General features: G+C 42.2%; 1 protein-coding gene across 3 annotated transcripts in view; it reads left to right on the top strand.

Moving 5' to 3' along the window:
* BAIAP2 (BAR/IMD domain containing adaptor protein 2) overlaps positions 1-24,466 on the top strand; it is a 307,153-nt gene that overhangs the window by 266,323 nt on the left and 16,364 nt on the right. For all 3 annotated transcript variants that reach the window (XM_068263779.1, XM_068263777.1, XM_068263778.1), the window contains exon 13: positions 1,981-2,018. In XM_068263779.1, coding sequence (XP_068119880.1) covers positions 1,981-2,018 — 38 coding nt within the window. The remainder of the gene's footprint in view (positions 1-1,980; positions 2,019-24,466) is intronic.

Here is a 24,466-nt window from a genome sequence, read left to right on the forward strand (position 1 = left end):
TCCACAAGACGCCCCTGTATCAGACGCACCAGGGTTAGTATATTTTTTCCCCCTGGAATTTGACCTCCAAACCCAGGTGCGTCTTATAGTCCGAGAAATACGGTAATTAACAGTTTTAGGCAGTGTTTACAAACAAACTAACCAGCTTCTAATAGGCTCAGCTAAGCATAGTGTATGAGTCATTCAGAGTATGCAGGGGGCCTGCAGAGGGTGTGTATCGCTTCTACCAATCACAAGCAGCCCTGCACATTCCACACAATCAAGCTTTAGCCCGACAAACAGGACAGAGGAAAGATACATTGATTTATTACAGAGACAGTGCAGTTAGGAAAGACTGCAGTAAGCCAGAGCAGATTAGAACAGGCATAGGAACTTATAGGATAGAAGAACTAAGGCTGAAAAAATTGTTACAGAGTCTCTTTAAGATTGTCAAGAGGGCGTGTTAAGCACTTTGGCCCTCCCACAAGCAGCTTCAGGTGTCCCTCCCATGAGGGGCTGTGCAGCTTCAGGTGTGATTTCAGGTGTCCCTCCCATGAGGGGCTGTGCAGCTTCAGGTGTAATTTCAGGTGTCCCTCCCATGAGGGGCTGTGCAGCTTCAGGTGTGATTTCAGGTGTCCCTCCCATGAGGGGCTGTGCAGCTTCAGGTGTAATTTCAGGTGTCCCTCCCATGAGGGGCTGTGCAGTTTCAGGTGTGATTTCTGGTGGCCCTCCCATGAGGGGCTGTGCAGCTTCAGGTGTAATTTCAGGTGTCCCTCCCATGAGGGGCTGTGCAGTTTCAGGTGTGATTTCTGGTGGCCCTCCCATGAGGGGCTGTGCAGCTTCAGGTGTAATTTCTGGTGGAAGTCTTTTATAGTGAAAAAGCTTTTGTTCTATGGATGTCCTTGTCAAACCCTTTTTATCCTGGCTGAAAGCGACCCAATAGGCTTTCACATTCCTGCCTTGCACAGCTCAGCATACAAGACTAATCTACTGAACTAATTTCATTTCATCTTCATTACCCCCTGCTGGCCTCAGCTTTCATTTATGTAGACCTGGAAGCGCATATTGCAATGGAATGGTGCAAAACTTAGTTGCTAAAGGGTTTGTCCACCCAGAAGTGGTTTGTGGATGTGTCCTCGTGCCATTCTCTAATTTCTCTCAGACCTGGCTGGGGAAATATCACACCTCTCCCTCCTGTATGATTAGGACTCCACTTCCCTCTTCAGAAATGTCCCTTGCATTGTTTAAATTTAATGTAATGATTTTATTTTGCTTAATAGTTTATTTTTTTTTATTTTTTATGATTAATATACATTACTGTACATTATGTATTGAATTGACACAGTTAGTCTAGTTAACGGGGGCTCAGTTAACGGAAACCTCATAGGTAAATTCTGCTAATGTGATTGGGCGGACATCACCCTCTCAAAATGCTAGCTTTCAGAATGGCTGTAGTAAACCACACCCACACTATTCAGCCAATCACAACAGTTCTTTTCTCTGAGGTTTCCTGCTGGGTCCCCTAAACTAGTCTAGTCCTGAATTGACATGAACTCTTAAGCCAAGCATGGAAAAAGCCCGATCCAGCAAGTGATCAATTATTCCCCAGTTGTGGCAAAAATAAAGCCTGTTAGAAAACGGCCCAAACCCCCTCCATTGTTAGTTGCCGCTCACTGTAGTATTAAGCCATGTTTGCTGGTGATCCCCCACCCACCTTCCTGCTCCTGTGGAGGTGAGGCAGGGAACCCTATTGCAAATGGATTGGAGTCTCTTTTCTTGAGTCCTGGAAACTTTTTTTAACCGGACATTGGATGCTTGAACCCTCTGTTGCCCATCAAAAGTTGCCTCCACCACGTTTGGGTGGACCGACCCTTTAGAATAATTCCCCTGGCCTCCTCCTCTTATTAGACATCCATTAGCTTAGCATTGTCTTTTGTCTTTAAAAGCTGTATTTTTGTGTATGTTTTTAACGGTGTATTTGGTTTGTTTTTTTCTCATTAGGGTTTAGATGACTACGGAGCGGCCCGTCCCGCAAACAGGTAACGTGATGCCCAGTGTCTTTAGATTCTTTATAGCACTGATTTCAATATTGTGTTTGTTTGCATGCGTATTTGCACCGTCATGTGATGTGGCAGACGTCCTATACCGATATCTCATTCATAATACCTGTGACTACTTTCTCATTGTAAGTGATCTGGGCTTCATTTACCCGTAACGTCATCTGCAGTATCCCTTATTTCAATGGGGCAGAGTCTGACAAAGGGGCATCCTGAGTTGTTCTTGGCTCTGTTCATCTGCTGATTCTCAGCTCTTATTTTCTGAAATTCCTATTGGCAACCAAACTCTGAGAACTTCTCCAAGCTTGTAAACTTGTCGCTTTGTAGAACATGATAACCGTACCAAAGAAGACAACTTTGTCATAGCCAATGATTATCATGTTGATCATGAGGCCCCCAATCTCCTCTACTAACTTCTTAAAGCCTCATTCCACCCAAATGTTTGTTTTTAGTTTTTGATAGGCTGGAAAACGACAGTCATACTATCATTGCTTTTGGAAGAACCCATGTCAGATTTTCCTTCAGTCTTGAATGGTCTTCCTTGACTGTGATACCATGGACTCAAATTTGAGCCTATGATATAATAGGAAATGAGGAAAATTCCAGCCAATAGTGACACACAGGATGAACAAACCAGCAGAGGTTCTTAACCTACCCACTCTGTTCAATACAAAGAAACAAAAAATGGCTTGACTCGGATTTTAGCTTTGAAAAAAGTCCTATCTTTTCTTGTGTTTAGCCCCACACCTGGCTGTTTAGCAGTCCAATGCTATAGCCTCATTGGCCAGAAGGTGCTCTTGTTTGGGATGCTAAACTGTTAAGGGTAGAGTGTAGTTGCAGAAGAAGAAAGCCTGAGATCAGAGTTGTGAAGAAGTCCAGTATCTGTACAAATGCACTTGAAACAAAAAGAAAAACCGAGAGCCCAATATAGTGCAGTAAGTCTAACAATTGTTGGCGAAATAATTAACAGATGTGGATATACTCACAAACACGGGTTACCACATAGGCAACCACTTGAAATGCAGGTGGGGAGTATTAGAACCTGACCCCACTCAAGTTTAAGAAGTCGCTCTCTGTAGATAGAAAGAAGGGGACAGTCCCCTCCACCCAAGGTGGACTATATACTGTGCAAATTTGGACATAGGCGCCAGGCAGGTTAAAATGATCTAAAAACAACTAAAAAGGAGGAGTACAGGTGGACTTACCTCCTGAAATGATGGACAATCGAGATTGTTCAAATCGCAAATAATTTATTTTGGCACTCCACAACGCGTTTCGCAGGTATAACCCGCTTCATCAGGCAAGGAGTGCAAGCTCAAAAAGGTCCAATAGAGGCGCATTGCCACTAGTGGACCTTTTTGGGCTTGCACTCCTTGCCTGATGAAGCGGGTTATACCTGCGAAACGCGTTGCGGAGTGCCAAAATAAATTATTTGCGATTTGAACAATCTCGATTGTCCATCATTTCAGGAGGTAAGTCCACCTGTACTCCTCCTTTTTAGTTGTTTTTAGATCATTTTAACCTGCCTGGCGCCTCTGTCCAAATTTGCACAGTATCTGTACAAAGGAGAACTGCAGTTTCTTGGAAATTAAAGTGCTGCCAGGGAGTCATGACCCTTCTTACCCTCCTCCTTTTGATACATGAGCTACACTTATTTGTTTAATGGTAGATGGGCCTCCTGGAGGAAGCGATTTGAACATTGAGTGGGGTCATCAAATTTCTAATGGGGTGCTCCATGATTTTTAGTCCCCCTCCCTCCCCCCTGGTCATGTGACTGGACTAGCTTCTCTTTAAGGTAAATAATTGCTTGCTGATATAAATGTGCTCCACTTCATGGTCACATCCACTTGTAGCACTTTGTTAGTTGTGTAATTTTTCTTTTCAAATAAATTTTGAATAAAAAGTATTACATATTTGTGCAGAGTTCCAACCTTAAGGCCCTCTTTTTCTGGGGAGAATAGTCAAACTCTAGTATACACATTGTTTCAGGGGTATGGGCTCCTTCTTAAGGGGAGAAGGCTGAAAATAAAGTATAGTATGTAATTATCTATAAGTGTAATTCTAAAACTATACATGCAGCATTTAAACATGTTCATAGAAAATCATGAGTAAAATTGGAATTTGGTTTACTCCAGGCCAAGTGTGCAGGATCTTTGGCAGGAGACATCAAGAGAGGCTCTGGGAGAGCTGTCTGCCCAACACTGTACCTAATTTGTCTTCTGTAGTCTTTTGGTATTGTGAGATTACCAGTAACCTTCCAGGCATGAAAAACAATGGGAGCACAGAGCCCAAGATAGTGTTAGCAATTGATGACAATGAGAGAATAGGAGATATGGAATTGGGGGTACTTAAAACCTTTGGCCAAAGGCAACCATCATCAACACAAGTGGGGAGTACCATTTCCCACTCTAGTTAGTGGGTCCCTCTTAGGTCCTGAAAAGCCATTTATAATACTGCGGTTAAGTACTGTAAGATATCTGCCAAAAGAGGTGACTAATACGACAACAGGACGAGGTGGCACTCAATAACGGGCTTATCTCCAAATGAAGGCCAGTTATGTGCATGCTAGAAAATGTGATTGGTGAGCCTTGCTCTCTTCCCCAGGGCAGTAATAACTAGGGCCTGTTGGCCAGTAGGGTAGAGCAGTAATGCTTCTGTCATACAGATGACTTCTTTGGATCGATCATAAGTGTTGGTCCTACCTCCATTTTTCCATTATTATTTGATGTTGGGCACCACCTAGTCCTATTGACTAGTCTTTAGCATGGTGTCTTCTCTGAGCTGCCATGATGGTCTCTATGGACAGGATGCGGACAGTTTGCCAAAGGTCTTTCCCCAAACAGTTGCCCGTGTCTGTAAGTAAGAGATACTGCAGCTTATGTTAATCATCCGTCTGGTGATTCTGTGCCATCATTCGGTATAACATATACCCCAACAATAGCTCTCTACCTCTTTCTCTTGTTTCACAGCGGAAATGGGACCATGATTTCCACTGTGTGAGGAGGGCTTGCACAGACATGGCAGCTGTTGCTATGAAGAACTTTCGTCTTTTCTTTACTTCAGTATACTTTGTTTTTCCTCTTTTACAAAAAAAAAAATCACTGAATTTCTTGGAACTCTGTTTTACTTTTTTTGTACTTTCTAGAATGTGTTTTTGTTTGTTTGAATCCTTTCTTGCTCTCTGTAAATCCTCATGTATCGTGAGGGGATAACCCAACCTAAGGCAGAGCCATAGTCGGAGGTCGGGTTGGCTCGCCAAGGCGCAGACAGTTGGCGCTGCCATATTGCTTTCGTCCTCCTGATGCTTGTTATCTGGCTTTGTGTTTATCTAAGTGGGGTTTTTCAGAGAACTTGCCAAAGTGAAGCGGTTACGGCTGAACACCTAGAAAAGGTCTAGAACTGTCTAAAAGTTTTATACGATTTTTCATTGGTTATTTGTCTATTTGCTCATGGGCCTTGCAGAAAACTGAGGCTTGTTTGCAAACTGGAGGTCTACAGGGATTGTATTGTATCCAGCTAAAATGTTTTTTTAAATAAGTGAGTTGGCCTGTGGTAATTGCCTTCCAAGCTCTCTTGACAGAACTGGTCTCCTAAAAGTCATAAATTGCTTCTGTAGCAGCTTGTAGGGTTGCAATAGGTTCCAGGGATGAAGGCATGCAGTGTGGTCCTTAACCCCTTTGTAGTGACTTTTTTTTATTTTTCCATGTTTTGCTGCAGTCATGGAGGAAGAGGAGCCATGTTTTTCATGAATTTAACTAGCCATAAAATCTGTTTAATTTTATATCCATTGACCAGCTGAGCCAACCAACAATGGCAGAAGCTAGAGGATACTTTCTTTCAATATCATTGCAGAAATTGTTTTTAAGACCCATTTTTACTCTAATGCTGGTGGGAATACACAAGTTTTTTTTTTTTTTAGCAGATTTGCTGTCCGATCGATTTTTCTGATTGATTTTCTGATCGATTTCCTTTCACTTCTTTAAGAAAATACATTAAATCGCATAAGTCTTAAAACAGAAAATCCCAAAGCTGATTTGTCCATGATTTGCGTGGGGTGCAGATGAGGTTATCCTCCAGATAGTCTGTCCTTCTGTCTGGATATTTGGTTAGAAGGTATGGTGGAGGGGCAAATGTGTTCCTTACCTGCAAATGTATCTGTACATGCCTGTAGAACATCTAGGCAAGACATCAGACATTACTAATGTACATCCACCATCCACAGAAGTATATGGAGAACTCCTACACTGGCCTCACCGTCTGTCCTGTCAGGATTGGAGGAGTTATGTACGATGGGTTAGATGTTCCCTGTACAGGTCTGACAAAGTGGAACCTGTCCCCACTTCTTCCAAAAATGGAGTACCATTTTTTTATTTTTTTTTTATAATGTGAAGCAAGGCATTGTTGGAACCTGAAACCAGCTCGGAGAATTGCCCTGCCTGTCTCCTATCCCTGCACTATATGCAATGTGTGTGTGTGTGTGTGTGTGTGTGTGTGTGTGTGTGTGTGTGTGTGTGTGTGTGTGTGTGTGTGTGTGTGTGTGTGTGTGTGTGTGTGTGTGTGTGTGTCTCTATGAAGGGACTGTTACGCACATCCACCAATCATATTAATTTCTGCCCTGAGAGTCTGAGCTGTTGGTTGGTTACTGTAAAGGTGGCCTCTAATGATACAATTTGCTGATCCACTAATAGACAAAAACCTCCTAACCAATCCGATCAGATTAATGAAATGGATCTGATTTTCTGATTGATCCCATCAGTCTGATCAGATTGGTTAGGGTTAATATCTCTGGTTCCTGCATCATATGGTTACATAAGGCATTTCATATCTGTTCTGTTTCCTCACCTCACTTGGGCGTGAAAAGTAGACGTGGATCATGCTTAGACCTTTGCATTCTAAGAGCGTATTACAGAAACCTTGGCATCTAAACAAGGGGGTATTTAGAGTCCAACTCACTTTAATCACTTTTTAAATAAGTAAACCTTAAATCTTGATGCTCTGCACATTGAAGACTTTTTTCCCCCTTGCTATATTGCTTTTCAAGTGTGATTGCTGTTACAAGATTTGTCTACTAGAGAAGTCGAACAGCGGATATCACGTTTTTTCCATTTTTTTTATAATTCATTAAAAATTCCATGGTGATGAGATAAACATGTGTATGTGCAGTGAAAAACTTTAAAAACCAGGGTGTTTTTTTATTTTTTTATTTTGCTGCCTGAAATAATTAATTTTTCGGGCATGCAAGTGACAGCTTCTGTCTTGTCTGCACCTTGTGGGGAACATAGTAAGCCTCACTGATAAGCAAATTACAGTTATAAAAAGTTTTCCTGGCAGAATACAACTTCTGAGGGTGGGGGTGAGATAGAAAAAGGTCAATAACTCATGTATTTTAGCTCTGGAACACTTAATAGACTGCCATTGACAATGAAACATTCAATCTACTTTGTAAATGTTTAAATATAAAGTAAAACCATGGGATATGGGGGAAAATATAGGGGTAGGGGGATAAATACAGTTGTTTATCTTATCTGCATATTTTCACCTAAGGGCCCTTTTCCACCAGCGCGTTTGCGCTGGCTGAATCGCAAAGTCGCAAACCGCTAGCGATTTTACAATCGCTACGGTTTGCTTTTTAACATAGGAATCGCGGTAGGTCATTTCCACTACCGCGATTCGTTTTTTTACCCGAACGCGCGGCGGAGCGATATTTGCCGCGATTTTGCTATGCAGTGCATAGCATAGCAAAATCGCGGCCGCAAAACGTCTGGGAATCGCCGGTTTTGCGATTCAGCAATCGCTAGCGTTCAGCGTGAACGCTAGCGACTGCAGGTGGAAAAGGGCCCATAGGGTTAACTGTAATCCGTTTCAGTGCTGGGAAACTGTTGACATTGGTTTGTTTGGTTAGTTGTTTAACTATGATTTTCTTTTTGCTGTATGTGTAATTTCCATCACTGTTCAGATGGCATAATTGTTATAGTGTTTTGTTTTTTTGTTTTTTTTTTAAATACGAATTCACAATGCGATTCTACGCCTTTGAAAATGAAACCAATGCATGTCAATGGGGTAATTTCCATTGAATGCAAATTGTGGTGCAACACAGAAATAATATGTATGCAAATTGTGGTGCAACACAGAAATAATATGAATTGCACTCTGAAGTATGCATCCATTTCCCATACAACAAGTGATTGCCACATACGGATTTTCATGTTAACATTTGTGGGAAAAAAGCGGAAAGCCTCATATGGAAAAACGTATGTGGAATTGCAACATGCTTGTCAAAATAGACCTTTTTTTTTACTATAGTTCCCTTTACCAATTGTTATCTATGTATCAACTTCATTTCAACTCTATCATCATACTTTTCTCCTGATCGTGTAATATATTTTTGCATTTTTTAAACCTTTTTATGTCTAACTTTTTTTCTTTGTGTTTTGAGTTGTCTCTACAATCATCTAACTAAAATAGTGGTCTTTTCAAATATATTTCTACCCATAACATTATATGTGTTAACAATTATATATATATTCTTTAAAAAAAATAAGCAGAGCACAGAGTGGAGCAAAACTATATTTTTTACAATTTTTATAAACCAACCCACTTGTTTAGAGCCATAGTTTGGTCTAGCTCTACCTATACTAAAAAGAAAACCAACAGCATCAAAACAAAATGGTCTTTTGATCTAAAAGCCCTTGCTTTAAACCTGAAATCCTTTCTATGAAAGATTTTTTTTTTTGAATTTATATCTTTTTATTTTGTGTGTTGTCACTTGCCTCTGCTAGGATTCCTCTGTAAAAATGTGAATTTTAGCTGCTGATTCCTCCTCTTACTCGTTCGCCATAATTGAGCTCGACCTTAACTTAGACAGAAGAAGCTTAGTGCCCATGTGGTTCCAGGAACTTTCTCCTGTTTAGGTGGTCGCTGTTCCACACAGGGTATAAGTGAAGGACACCTAATTTGAAAAGATGTCAGAAACAAGAGAGCTTCTTCTGTTAGCTTTTTGCCGGTCTTAAGCAGGGCAGTACAATAGGAGCGTTCCCTAGCCTGCTTTTGTACAATTATATGCGTAAGGCCTTGGCCATTTAAGGCCAAAACAAGACCAGTGTTTCTCCCCAGAATTTTTTTCCCAGCTGGGTGGCATGAAGTAGTAGCCGAGGGCTAAGCATGAAAAAGTATCCGGTTGGGGCAAGATGAAAGAATGCAAGGCCCGCTGCTTCTGTAAGCAACTATGCTTTATAGCATAGGAAGAGGTGAGCCGATGACAGCCGGGTGCTCACCAAAACGAGAGGATGAAGCACCCAGCTAAAAAGAGCCTGGGGAAAACACTGTAGACTTTTATAAGTGGTTGTCTATTGTCCGTATTGGGGTGACTAAAGAACTGTAATGCAAACAATGTATTCTTGTTAAAATTTCCAATAAGTGCTTAAACCCTTTTTGTATGTCTGGAACCTTGAATAGCTCTTTGCATAAATCAATGTGAATTTAGCATTTACCGGCCTCTAATTTTGGCCAGGAGGGCTATATTTGACTATTAAAGCCACCTGACTGTGTGTCCACCACTGACCTAATCTGTGGTCCATTGAAAAATCAAAATAGAAACACGTGTGACTATGATGCAGTACAGTCTCAAGAGGGTTCCAAGCCTGATGCAGACACTATTTTCTTGTGGTCTGTTATTCTCTGGGATGGTATCACACTCATCTTTAAGAACTTTTTGGGCCAAATAAAGGTCTAACAATTTATGGGTGTTTTGTATAGAGACAGTGACCTTACGTAGTGATCCTGTCAACGTAGATTTGAAGTCCAACTGCCATTTGAATGAGAGGAGCCATATATTAAACTTGCAAAGTAAACCTGGCAGGATTTGCTGCCAAGACCACTAGGGGTGCCTGTAGGCAACTCTGTTATACTTAAAGAGTAACTGTCAGGCTGCAAAAGCTAATTTAAACCTCTATTCTCCTGTGTTAAACAGTTTAGAAGGAAGCCAAAAAGGCAATACTGAAGTTAAAAATCTCTTACTTTGATGTTTGCTGGACAGCAAGGCTCTGTATTCCCAAGCTCCTAAGGAGGCCGGCAGGACGCATAACAGATACTGCAAAGCATTCTGGGGCTGCTTCTTTCTCCCCAGTGCACTCCCTTGGTCCTCCCCTTCATTTCCCTATGCCGTCCTAAGGCTGCTTTCACAGTGGGAAGTTACAGGCTCATGTTACAGCAGCTTGTAACAGCAGCCTAACTCACAGCACATGTTCGGTTAGAGTATACTGAGTCGCTATTGTTCCTAGCCACATGGTTAATTAATATTCACTGCACAGTAATGTTGTCCGGATCATGAACCATTAGGATCTTTGATCCTGATCTTTTTTGTGAGTCGAATCATCAGGAAGCAAGGAAAGGGAGGATATGACATCACAATTGGCTTCATACAAGACAGACAAACATGGAACCTGCCATGAGCTGTCAGAAGCATCATTCTCTGCAAATATTATATAAAAATTGTGTGAAATCCAAACGTGGACAGTGAAATGCATATGTAATGTAAGTACAGCCAATATTTAGCTACTGATATATGCGTTTTTTTTCTCTTAGACCCTATACCTAACAGCTCCTCTTTAAAGGTTATACTCTAGGCCAGAGTTCCCCAGCCCTGTTCTTAAGGCCCACCAACAGTGAATGTTTTGCAGGAAACCACAAAGTGCACCGGTGAGGTAATTAGTATCTCAGCAGAGCTCATGAACTACCACTGTTGGTGGGCCTTGGACAGGATTGGGGAACACTGCTCTAGGCAGATGTGAATGTTGTCAATATTAGAAAGAAAAAAAAAACTAAACCAAAATAACAACCACTCAACAATCCTCCATTTCCCTAGGAAGTGTCTGTAACTTAGGCACCAGATATCATCAGTGCATCATACATTCCTTCATCCTCTTCCATAGCTAGCCTCAACTGCAATCTGCCCACACACATACATTCCCCTTCTGAGTTGTAGCAACTGAGAGGGAGAAAATATATATTTTTAGGATTCTCCATTTAACTGTGTCTATCTTGAAGCCAATCCTGATGTCCTTTCCTCCCTTACTCTCCTCTGCCTGATTGTGCCCACCCTCCTCCCAGTCTTCAGGCACTCCCACCCAGCTCTGCAATAGAAAGTGCATTGTCTCAGCATGATTAATATTGGCCAATCAAAGAGGAACAGACATGTGGGAGGGGAAAACAGGAGGGAAAGAGATTTCAGCCAATCAGGCTTCATTAGTTAAGTCTGAAGGGAAAAGTAAAGAAGCAAAAAAAGACAACCTAGCATGCCCTCCAACTTCCTTTGTGCGTTAGTGTACCAAATAAGAGTCAGGTAAACTGGGGAATGATCATTTATCAACAAGAAAAGTAATAGTGATTTTTAACTTTTGGATTGCCTGGTTAGCATCCTTATTTATTTACCAGATAAAAATTGTTTTGTGATGTTATGCCTGACAGTTACTCTAAGTCTCATATTTTTTACTCTAAATCATGATATGCATATGAAAAGCTTTGTGAGATACACTGTGCAGCTGGTACAGCAGCATGAAAAGAACTCTTCACGGGAGTGGCTTCTTTTCTGGTTTCCTGGGTCAGTGTGGGACATGTGACTTCTGAAGTGCAGCCCAGGAGGTTTACTTCCTTATATGGGCAAAAACTCTCCGCTGTACTCAAACAGGGAACTGTTTCATTTACATACTGGAAACCATCTGAACTTTTCTTTAAAAGTTTTTAAAGCACTCATTGCATTGGGGTGTGTGTAATATTTCCTCACTCTAAATGCCTTAAGATTAACAGTTTGTAAAGTACGCCATCATAAGAAGTCTAGGGGCTTGATTCACAAAACGGTGCTAACTTTAGCATGCTGTGAAAAGTGCTTCACCTGAAATTGCACGTGATAACGGTTTCCACGTGCAAAATTTCGCGTTCACGCGTTAACAATTTTTTGCGCGTTAATGGCCGCGTTTGTGTGATAAATTTGCATTCTTGCGCGAACGCGTCCGTTAATGCGCAAAAAAAACACGTTAAGACGCAAATGTGAATTTTTGCACGCGGAAAGCGTCTTCTCGCAAAAATGCGCTACAACGCGCGAAAAGCCGTGCTAACAGTTAGCACCAGTTTGTGAATCAAGCCCTAAGAGCTTTCAAAGTTAGAGATCGCCAGTTATGCTGCAAATCTTTTCTGGATTTATTGGAAATTGACTATATGGTATTAATAGTTTGCATCCCTCACCTGACCAATATTGGTCCGCCTTCGTACATCTTTCTGGTTGTCCAATTCACCACTGCACTGCTCAGGTCATGTCATGCTGCCAATCTGCAGAGCCAAAGCCACTGCTTCATAAAGTGGGGCCTAATGGAGGTTTAGGCCTCTTTCACAGTGGGATGGTGCATTTGATGCAACGTTAAGGTTGCATAATTTGCCCCTAATGCAACGCATTGAAAGACTTGGACGTTATAGTACATTCTATAGCCCTGCGTTTGGTGCGCCGTTTTCGTCGCACAGTGATGAAATGAAAACGGCACATGCGTTGCATAAAATTAAAAAAAATTACTGAGCATGCGCAAGACACAACACACCGCAGATTTATTGCTAAACGCACAGCATGCAGCACTTTCTAAATATTGCTACACGTTACACACAACGCAACGTGTGCACTGTGTATGTTGCACAGACTTAATATTGCTGTGCGTTAGTCTGCGTTAAAACATTTTCTAACGTGCGACTTTAACGTCACACTGTGAATGAGGCCTTACTGGAGGTGGCAAACATTTGTGGATACAGTGGGAACTTGTATTGTTCTGGACCACTATTGTGAAAATGTTTAAAATTTAAAATACACATATATAAGATATACACTTCTCCTAGCATAGAATGCACTATTAATTACTTTTCTCCTATGCTACCTGTTGCTTACAGTAGGCATTAACCATCTGGCAGGTTTTGGCATAGTCCATCTCCCTTATGGGGAATTCTCAGTATTTCCCTGGAAAGGATTTGTGCAACTATTTCAAACGGTCTCTCTGCTTGCACACTATTTTGGCAGCTGGACTTAGCAACTGCCATTTAGTAAGTGCTTTTTGTGTAAAAAAAAAAAAAAAAAAAATTCCCCATGAAGAGATGGTCTAGTCCAAAACCCAAACTATCATGTTGTCACTTACAATAGATTGTAGAAAAATAACATGGGGAAAACGGTACAGTATAGTACATTTTACTCTAGAACAAAGGTACATTTTATATATATGCATTTGAAATGTTAACATTTTTCACAATAGGGGTCCTAAAGGTTTTCACCAACTCCTGGTCTCCCAGCTTCTGCTCGGAAAGATTAGACCCCACGAGTGGAATACTATAGATGGTAGCTGTTCTGAGCAGGAAGTGTGGAAGTTGGCAAAGAGGGGGAGATTATGAGACGCACATACAGCATCACTAACTGAAGCCATCATAAAGGCCTTCAGAGATTAGAGTACTGAGGTCCCACCCAACTTTTCTGCATGCCTCGATGTGGTGGATCATTTATGTTCTCCTAGAGATGGTGAATGAAATGGTAAGAATACCAGCTCGCATGCGCATGAACTAGACCAATCTAGTCTATTTCCTGCAGTTTTGGACTGGCCTACTTGCAAACTGTATATGATTTTCATTACATTTTCATCTCATGGACCATCTGTGGTTCCCAGTCATCTCCAGATGTTCCCAATCAGCTCCAGCTGGGTAGTAGCCACCGATGATTACTGGGGTGTCTCTTGGATGTAATTATGGGGCAATTGCTGATCATTTCCCTGAAGGGGAAAAGTTCCCCAAATGGATACTTACCTTGGTAGAGGCTTCCTCCATTTCCTTCGCCTCCACAGCCCAGCAGTGAGACCCTCGGAAACTCGTAGAAAGGGCTTTGTTGAGCCGAGTGTGCAGCCATGCTCTTTCAGACTGGAGCGTGGCCACGCCACACAGCTGGAAATTTCCGTCATGCCAGAGTGTCTCTGTGCTACTGCACACGGCGTCCTGTGCCTGTGCAGTGTGTTTATGCTCGTTCAGACATGGCAGCCTTCCTGAGGGTTCAGCACTGGATTGGGGGTCTGAGGAGGAAGAGGAGCCCTCTAACAGGGCAAGTATCGGAAATTTTCTCTGTGGATCTCCCAGGTTTGCTTATAATGTGACATCACTTGAATCCAGGAGATCATGAGGACTGTGTGTTTTTGCTATAGGACTGTTGCAATTTACCTCTTTGAGCCATATATTTACGGATTGCTAGAAATCTAAGCAGTTCTGTGTTAAGGATGCCACTGCAGCCTCTTGTTACATGACTCTGTGCTGTCCTTTCTGAATTGTCTTGTAATGGTTCTGATTTGTTCAGGCAGTTTTGTGACTTGAATAAAAAAACAGATGCATTTTTTTCCCCCAAGGGGACACGCTAAAGGTGGCCACACACCATACAATTTTTTACATTACTTTCTAATTCAAGATTTTTTTTAAATCCATTTTTCTGAATTGATTGTAACATTTTGAAAAATCTGACTAATGTGCCACACCCGTGTTCAGTATTTTTTCCCAGTTATAAAAAAGAAAAGACTGAAAACTCTGAAAAAAGTGCTGGCGTTTCTACATTATGAAATGATCAATCTACCATACACTATACAATCTTGCAAATAATTGATCAGAAATTTCCACCACTTAAAAAAACTAACATTCAAATATGTACAGGGGTTGGACAAAATAATGGAAAAACCTAACAGTTTGGCATCATAATCTTTGAACAGGTTTTAAGCAATCAAAACTTGACATGTTGTTTGTTTTTTGTTTTTTTTTGCTTATTATTTTTATTTGATATGTCTAAATAAATAATTGTCTTTTTGCAGATATTTAAACCAAAGTTGGTTATAATTTCTAAAAATGGCAGATCTCTCAGACTTTCAAAGAGGCCAAACTGTTGGTGCTGGTATGGCAGGCGCTACTGTAACAGAAACTGCCGAAATGCTTGGCATTTCAAGAGGTACTGTCTCTTAAAAGTAATGACTGCCTTTGAAAGAGAAGGAAAAACGTCCTCAGCAAACCACAGTTGTGGCCAAAAGTCGAAGTTGTCTGACAGAGACCGTCGGACTCTAAGTCGATAATTTTATTGTATCATGTGTGGTTGGCAGCCTTTTAACGACCTGCTGACCGCCCCATGCCAACAGGCGTGGCTGCAGCGGCAGCCCCAGGACCAACTAACGCCGATTGGCGTCAGGTCCTGGGGTCAGCTACTGCAGGAGATCGCGCACAGGCTGCGCGTTCATCTCCTGCTTGAGAGGCGGAGCTCTGCCCCGCCTTCAGTCTCCGAGCGGCAATCACTAAAGACTGTTAGACGGCGTAATCGCCGTCTATTTACACAGTATAGCGCTGCGATCAGCTTGTTATCTGGATTGCTTCTGAAGATATGCTCTCACATGCGCAGTACGGAGCTTTCTGTCTTCAGAAGCACTTGGAGACGCAAGTGTTTCCAAAGACCCCCGAAAACTTGGAATCTCAATGTGGACACCGGAGGATCTAAAGTACAGAAAGAGGGGTATCCCCTCCATAGGTGAGTATCTAACTTTATTTTTTGGGGGGTGTGGGGGTTTCACTATTGCTGCTACCCTGTTTTTGTTAGCTCTCTACAGTCTGCCCGTCCTTGCATGGCCGCCTTGCTTTGTAGCATGTTCATAGCGCTGTTGGCTACCACAGTGCTTCAAGGGCGATGTGTCAAGAATGCATTATTAAAAGTGAATTAACTTTCACTCTGTCGGTACACCTTACCAGTATTGACCTGATGAAGTGTCTTTATCACCACGAAACGCATTGTCACATGCTCTTAATTGTCTGTGGCTTTCTTTGCTGCTCTCTAACTTTTTAGAGAAAATTAAATTTACTTACAGCCCATTTTATGGTTTTTAAATATTTTATCTTGTGCCTTGTTCAGTATCCAGTATCCCCAAATAGAGACTTGCCTGGATGGACTGGTACCTGCGAGTTGTTTATGGGGATTCCTGTGTTTTGTAGTCAGGTGACTGGCAGAAAGTATTGCAAGTTGGGTCAGGTGTGGATGGTGATAGTCCGATAGTTATGGCAAGTATAATGCTGCTGATTATAGTTTGTGATCAGGGCAGTTTTTGTGTATAAGCCACCAAGGCAGACTCCTAGGAACTGTCTAGCTGCTACAGAACTGTACAACTGCAAATTTCAGCCTCCAACTGGCAGGGGGTGGAGATGAACATTTGTCCTGCCCAGGTGCTTAGGGCACCGAAATGGCCAGAAATGCCCCCTTATGGGACAGCTGCTGCAATAAAAATATTAATTTGCTTACTAAGCAGCAGTAGTCCAGCTGACTGTTCTTTATTTCTAGGATTTACTTGGGCGTTAATGGTCATTACAGCCTGAAGCAAAATGGAGTTATGTCCTTTTTTAAATTGAGGACTATTGCATGCCTCTCTTTCTGGTTTACATTTTATTCAGCCAGGAAAAAAGATAATCTTTGTGTATTAAAAAAAAGGTTTTGTTTCGTTTTCAGCCTCCCTAGGTTTCAGCCTCCCTTTTATGCAAGGTACACACCATAGCGTTCTCTGTTAGATTTACCTGCCAGATAGATTTTTTCTAACATGTTGGAAAAAAAAAAATCTATCTGGCATGTAAATCTAACTGAAACTTGTATGGTGTGTACCTTGCATGGCATCAATTCATTAAAGGCTGCTAGGTACACACCATACAATTTTCTGTTAGATCCAACATGTAGGAAAAAATCTAACAGAAAATTGTATGGTATGTACCTAGCATTAGACGAAGGTGTTTTACGGGAGATAAAGGGAAAAGTGGGCTGAGGTCAGGATGTGGGTCGGGTGGAGATATTGGATTTAGCAGGTGGGGTGCAAGTAGGAGCCTGCGGGACATGGGTTGGGTGTGAGTCAGATCTGCCTAGGTCTCTACTATAAAAGGCATTGTTATTATATATCTATATATCTATATATATATATATATCTGTTATTCAACCTGCGTAGGACTACCAGCAGAGATCGACATGGTTTATTATTGTTCCTATCCGTTCCCATTATATAAGTTGAAGGTACACCAAAATAAACCATGTACATCCCTGCTGGATCTTGTAGTCCATGCAAGCTGAATAATTTCGAATGGCCAGCTTTAGACCTTTCAGCAGTGTACTAGTTATGATAGAACATCAGGCCACCTGGTAGTGATTGGTCCGCTTGCTCACATCCAACACATTAAGAGCTATAATTACAAGCAGCCCGGGTAGCGTACCGTTACATCTCGCTGCTGCTTATTCTGCTGGTGGAGTCCAGGACTAGTCTGCAGTGCACAGCCTTGTTCAGAGCCTCCACCAAAGTCCATGCAGTGCAGTACAGCCTGGGTTGCACTCAGTCACATGGCACCGCTGTAGAGAGACCCAGAGAGGAGGAGATAGAGGGTTTTGCAGGGCTCGACTGGTTGGGTTGCACCAACTGGCAACAACATGAAAGGGGACAGACAGAGCATACTTGCAAGTTAGCCCCAGTCGTTATTAGAGCCGCACTCAAATGGCTAAAGAGCCACAGATTCAGACTCCTGGTCTAGACTAGGACTAGTTCAAGCTGCCTATATTTGCATAACTCACAATTTTTTGCATCTTGTTGACCATCCCTACGCTCTACCAGGACTGTATTATCGTCCGTATTTACCTACCCTGGAACGGCAATCTATAGCTGAGCAGCGACATCAGAGAAGCCTTTAAAGTGCTGTTGCTGTAAAGATGCACACATTTCCGATTCAATGTACCGAACGACCGTCCAATTGTTGCAATCAATCGGGAACTATGATTTGGGCACACTAACGGAGAGGGAAATGATCAACCAGGCGATCAGACTAAAATAATTGTATAGTAATTAAGAATGATCAATAGAATGGTGGTTCCTTGTTTATCAGCACAATTAACTGTATCTGATCCGATCCATCGTACGATTGTTTTGGGAGATTGTACCATTAATGTGAACCTTATCAGAAAGCAATGTAATGAGAGTATATAGCTATCCTCTTGTTCACACACAGTTAATTATACCTTGATTTTCAGAGCTTTAATTTCAGTGTCCTACATCTGTTCCCGTCTTTTTGTGTTTCTGTGTTTTTAGCTACAAACAGAATAGGATTGGACTTACTGGCTACCTGTATTGCTTCCTGGCTCACTGATGTGAGATTTTGAGATCTAACATCTTGTTTGCACCCTGTAAAAACAGATCACTGAACTGTATAAAAAAGGGCCTCTTGTCCAACAACCTCGCTGGCTGCAGTTATCTGTCCTGTAAACTTCTAAACCTTATTTATAAAACTTTTGGCTTTCGATTGTGACTTTTATTTATTTATTTTTTAAAATTTCTTTTATTCCGTTGTTCAGTGATTGGACGGAATGTAGAATCTTGTATAAAGAATGTACAGTGCTCCGCACATCATTTTATTTATTTTTTTCTTTCAAGAGGCGGGGAAAAAAATGTGCCCTGTAATGATGTTCTTGTATGAATAAAGTTTTTATTTATTGCATTGAAAGGGGACAATATGGGGGACCATTTTTTTAATCATTCGATATTGGCCTTGCTTGCTTCTTGCACTTGTATCTCTTACTATATGATCTTTTTTCTTTTACTTTCTTTTTTTCTTTGTTTTGGGGAAAATGGCTCTTGGTGACACGCTAACTGTGATTTTGACCTCTGAGCAGCTGTATTATAAGAGGCTAATGAGAATAAACATTTTATACAAGCAGCCTTTTTTCCATTCCTTTGGTTACTTTCGTCGTCATCCTACCACTTCTTCATGCCTTCCATCTGCCTACTAATAAACTATCGCTCATTGTCCATCCATCACAGGCCTGAGTTTTTATTCAATTGAACATGGCCAGATATCTTGGCAAAGGATCTGACCTCCAGGTGTGTATATAGGGCCATGGTACGGTGACTGTGTGGATGCTGTTATTTTAGTGGATTGTGTATGTTAATATAAAAAAGGTATCAATTTTGCTGTGCCAATGGACATGAGATCGTTGTGTGGTCCAACTGTCTGCAATCTTGTACGTGTGTGCTGCTATATTCAGTTCCTGCACCGCACCCAGATGATCTGAGGCCACACCTCTCTACTAGAGGCTGATAGCTGATTGGTCAGCAGGTAGGTGTGGCCTTAGCTAACTGGTTAATTGCTCGCCCCGTGTATGCCCACATGATGGGGAGTTTTGCAGGCTGCCTGGGAGTGAGCAGACAGCTTTAGGTTGCTGAGAGGGGATGAGATCTATGCATAAATGCAGCAGTGATTTTCTTTATTATTTTACAAAAATACATTTTGCTGATTTTTTTTTTCTTTTCTTTTTAAAATCGTTAATTCGGCATCTTATGTTTTACAAGGTTGTTGGTGGTACATGGGATTTGCACAATACAACCCACAGGTGTCATCACTGTTGCAGGTGTTCCAAACATGTTGTCGTTAGAAATGTCAGTCATGTGACCCAGTACATCAGATCACCTGACCCCACCCACCTCCCCCCTCTGCTACTGTGAGATAAATTCTTTGTGACCATGTGGACAGTACAGCAGAAGTTTCCTATTCTCACCCAGTTCCTCCCATCTCAATATGTAATAAAGCCTTTACCTCTACCTCCCCCCCCCCCTTCCCCCTCTCACTGACCATGGAGAGGTAGATAACACTGCTGAGCTGCAGTACTGGACACAAAGGGTTAATCTCTCAGCATCTGTGGGAGGAGTCAAGGTAATTTAAGTGACATGCACTCAAAAGCAGAGTAACTCCTCCAGGGCTACCTGTTATATGGTGGATGATGGGATAGGACGCGAGTTTGGACAGCAATCAGAGACCTTCTCTTTGCTGTAACCTTGTAACCTAGAATCTCTCCCTGCTGAGACGCAAGAAGACCTGGCCAGGCTGCTGCTGTTAACCTATTTATTGTGTAAATTGCATAAATGCGATGTGCAAAGCTTTGAGCAATGCTAATATATGCAAATTTACTTTTAATATTCTTTAGAACTGGGAGACTGAACTGAGTTTAGGGGTTAGGCACCACCAGGGGTGGGGGGGGTTAGGGTTGGGCTCCACCAGTGGGAGTCTTAGGGTTATGCACCACCAGGGTGGTTTTATGGTTGGGCACCACCGGGGGGGGGGGGGGTTGGTTAGGGTTAGGCACCACCAGGGGAGGGTTCTGTGAGAGAGTAGAGAGAGGTTAGGTTCAACATTATCGGTAAATTTACTGATAATGTAGTAACACAATTAAATTGTTATTTACCGTTTTTGTTAATTAACATTGCATTTAAATTATTTACCAATATTGCTGGTAATATCGTTATTTAACAGTTAAATAACAATATTACTAGCAATATTAACATTGTGCCTAAATTAGCTTGGGAGACTGAACTGAGTTTAGGGGTTAGGCACCACCACGGGTGGGGGGGGTTAGGGTTGGGCTCCACCAGCGGGAGTCTTAGGGTTATGCACCACCAGGGTGGTTTTATGGTTAGGCACCACCGGGGGGGGGGGGGGGGGGGGTGTTAGGGTTAGGCACCACCAGGGGAGGGTTCTGTGAGAGAGTAGAGAGAGGTTAGGTTCAACATTATCGGTAAATTTACTGATAATGTAGTAACACAATTAAATTGTTATTTACCGTTTTTGTTAATTAACATTGCATTTAAATTATTTACCAATATTGCTGGTAATATCGTTATGTAACCGTTTAAATAACAATATTACTAGCAATATTAACATTGTGCCTAAATTAGCTTGCGACTTTTTCTAAATGCATGCGCTCCTCGATCCATCCCCACGTTCCAGCATCATACCCGGGTGTAGCTATTCTCTCTGAAACACCTTGGACAGTCTGCAGAACACTCATGCACCCAAGCAGTTCGAAGGACGAGCACTTCCGTATTGCGGATGCCCGAGTTCAGACTTGGCCATCAGCAGTATGGATTCACTTGTCCTTGGAACTACTCTGGGATGCAACAAGTTCGGAAGATTGTCCAAGGAGCTCTGAAGAGCTATTTGACCAAGCAGATAAGAGCTACCCTTTTTCCCCGAAATGAAGACATCCCTGAAAGGAAGTCCTAGCAGGAATTTTGAGTATGTTCAAAATATAAGCCCTAGCTGCAGTAGGGGCAAAAAGAATGGAAACTTATTATTACTGGAGCCGATGGTCTCACGGGTGGGACCGTGGTATTGGGCCAATCCCTGCACTCGCTGCTACTCAGAAAGTGCAGTGGTTGGATCAATAATGGACCTATGGTCCCACCTGCTAGACCATTGGCTACAGCAGTAAAGGATAAGGAGGACATAAGGGGACGGGGACAAAAGAGGACATGAGTACAGAGGGGGACACCGGAGGACACTAAAGGAACAAGGGCAACACAGGGGCACACAAAAGGTGGATCCAGCAGAGGAAGAGGCGGCTGGGTGGGGAAGGCAGGAGGACACACAGCACAGGAACTTCTGTGTTCCGAGAAATATAAATTTTTGCCCCAAAATATGTGCTAGGGCTTATTTTCAGGGGATGTCTTATGTCATCGTCTTATTTTTGGAGAAACTCTGTACACCCAGGGATGGTGCTGCAACAAGTGGCCAGATGGAGGACCAAGAATGGCTCAGTTGTCAAGAGACACTCTAATTGGGCAAGTTTCCACCCTGAAGTGTGTTTCCCCACTTTAGGTCTACTTTTTAAATAGAAAGAATGTCAGCTTCTGGACCAGAGGTGTTCTGATGGTTGAGGTGTAGCCCATAATCCTCAACCATCAGAATAACTCTGGTCCATAAGGTGAAATTCTTTGCAGGGTAATTGATGGTTGCAGACAAAGATAAACCTGAAGTTCCAATGTTCCGTTTCTTGAAAAAGTATAACAGAAATATTCGTCCCAGGTTGACCCTTACAGGTAGCTTTAAGGAGTTAACACTATAAAGGTAAGTAACTTTTACCATATATATTACAATTTATTTTTTTTACATTTCTGATCTATGCCTACCGTGTATACCTCTCCACTCCTCAGTGTCATAAGATACCGCCTGTTCTTACTGACTTGTCACACTGAGCCAGATTTATCAAAACATTACCAACAGTTTTTTTCTTTTAAAACTGTGCTAACCAGCAGATGAACAGTTCTGCATGATAGTAAGAAAGTTCTCAAAGCCTATGTAATAGCGGCAGTTTAGCGTGGATTTCTAGAGCTGCACTACAGTTAAGAAAAGTGCAAATCCATCAGTAAACTGCTGCAGGCTAAAGGGGCCCATACACTTAACAATTTTCCCGCCGATATACAGCAGATTCGATCACTGTGATCTAATCTGCTCTGAAATCATTGCGCAAATGCTGACCGAATGATTGATTTCCATCCGAAATCGATCGTTCCCGTCGATCCGTCTGTGTGGAAGATTTCGCTCGATCGCCGGCGGGTCGGGAGTCCGTCGATAGTGGCGTTTGAATGTCCGACGACCGACTCTATCAGCAATACATTACCTGATCCGGCCGGCGCGTATTCCCGCTGCTCCTTCTCCGCTGGCCTCCGGCAGGCTTCACTTCTTCCTGTCTGGACAGGAAGTTTAAACAGTAAAGCGCCTTCTACTGTTTAAACTTCCCCGGACAGGAAGTTCAGTGAAGCTGCAGCTGGTCCAGAGTCCAGAGCGGAGAAGAAGACAGCGGAGACCGGGGGACTCACACCGGCTGGATCAGGTAATGTATGCAGGGGGGACGGCGGCGGCAGCTTCACAGATGGTGAATAGATTTCATGCTGAAATCGATTCACAATCTGTTTGCAGTAAAGGCAGCCATACGATCCCTCTCTGATCAGATTCGGTCAGAGAGGGATCTATCTATTGGTCCATCTGATAGCAAATCGACCAGTGTAGCAGTTCTCCAGATAGTTCAACAGTGCAGGCTAGATGTGATTTGTGAAGGACTCCTCCCCCTCACTCAGAGCCTGCTGACAGCATATGTATTGGTAACCTCAGAAACAGTAATTTCCCTCATACTGCACTGCCCAAGAGACCTTCCTAACTCCTCCTATTCCTAACAGTTTAAGAAGGAATCTGCACTATTTAGTGATTTCTTAGTATGTCTGAGACAAAATATTAGTAGGTTTTTTGAAATCTGTGCAGAACTGTCTCAGACACTCTTGATAAATGTCCCCCATTGTGTTTTGCTGGAGGGTACACGGTCATGCTGGTTTGATGCGTATTTTCAGAAATGCTTGCACCGTTTACCATTCTATGAACCATCTTCACTGAACAGTACATAGACTGATCTCTACAGGGTGTATTTATTAAATATGAACTACTGAATGTAACTCCATTATTAAAATTGCTTATATTTTATAATAATTTATTAATTTACTCTGTACCCTTATAAAATCTTTCCTCTCCCTGATTTACATTCTGAAATGTACTACGGGCGCCGGCATCATTACTGCTGGCAAGGTGCATCACTGCAAAATGTTTTTGTTGTGTGGTTCAAAGTGATGGCCACCTGCTCTCCCAGAGTGCAGTGGGGCAGACGTTGGTATGATTAAATGGCCTAGGCTAAACATCACTGGAAAGGTGGGTTTATATGCCAACATACAGCTATACCTAGATACAGGAAGTGTTTCTGATGGTGAATCCAGAACAATTATCATAAAATTGGGTATTTCGAATAATTATTACATTCTACTATATGTCATTGTTTTGCCCCTCTCAGCATGTTTGTAATGGCTGTGACATCACCAGCTACCCAAAAGCTGTGCTTGTCTGCTGAGAACGGGAAGATTTGAGCTGAATGAGGAGATGGTTGTTTCCGGGACAAGTTGAGGAGAAGCTTCCTGCAAATCTGTCCAGGAGATTGTACAGCCCTTCATACAGTGAACTGGCATTTACATTAGGTTGTGTGATATGGTGACACAGAGATGACGATTCTGTGACATGATCTACACCAAACCATATGTTGTTGCCATGGTTTCTAGCACGTTTCACTCATTTGCTATCCAGAGCCAGAATACAGGGGGGAAAAACAGTACTCCATGATGCCCAGTGTTTTACCAGAAATGCCATCCTCGTCAGTATCTGAAAGCATATGATGTGTGTAGGAATAAACAATCTAGATTAATTGCAGTAAAGTGATATAAAACTGCATAAATTTATCATCTCCGTGACCATCCTAGCTTCTGACAGTTGACCTGAGAGTGCTATGGAGGCTGCCATATTTATTTCCTTTAAAACCGTGCCATTAGTAGCAAAGAAAATATTCTTGGCTGCAGCACATAACAGGAAAACAGTGACAGGGGCTCTTGGTTACGCTTTAATGCGTTTAAGTTCACCAACTGCGCCAAAGTGTCGCCAATCTGGTGAGTCCTACTCTAACCAGGCAAAAATGCCAGTTTTTATCAGCGTTCTAGCGGGAACCATGCCAAAAGCCC

Source organism: Hyperolius riggenbachi, chromosome 12 (genome assembly GCF_040937935.1).
Source record: "Hyperolius riggenbachi isolate aHypRig1 chromosome 12, aHypRig1.pri, whole genome shotgun sequence".
NCBI lineage: Eukaryota > Metazoa > Chordata > Amphibia > Anura > Hyperoliidae > Hyperolius > Hyperolius riggenbachi.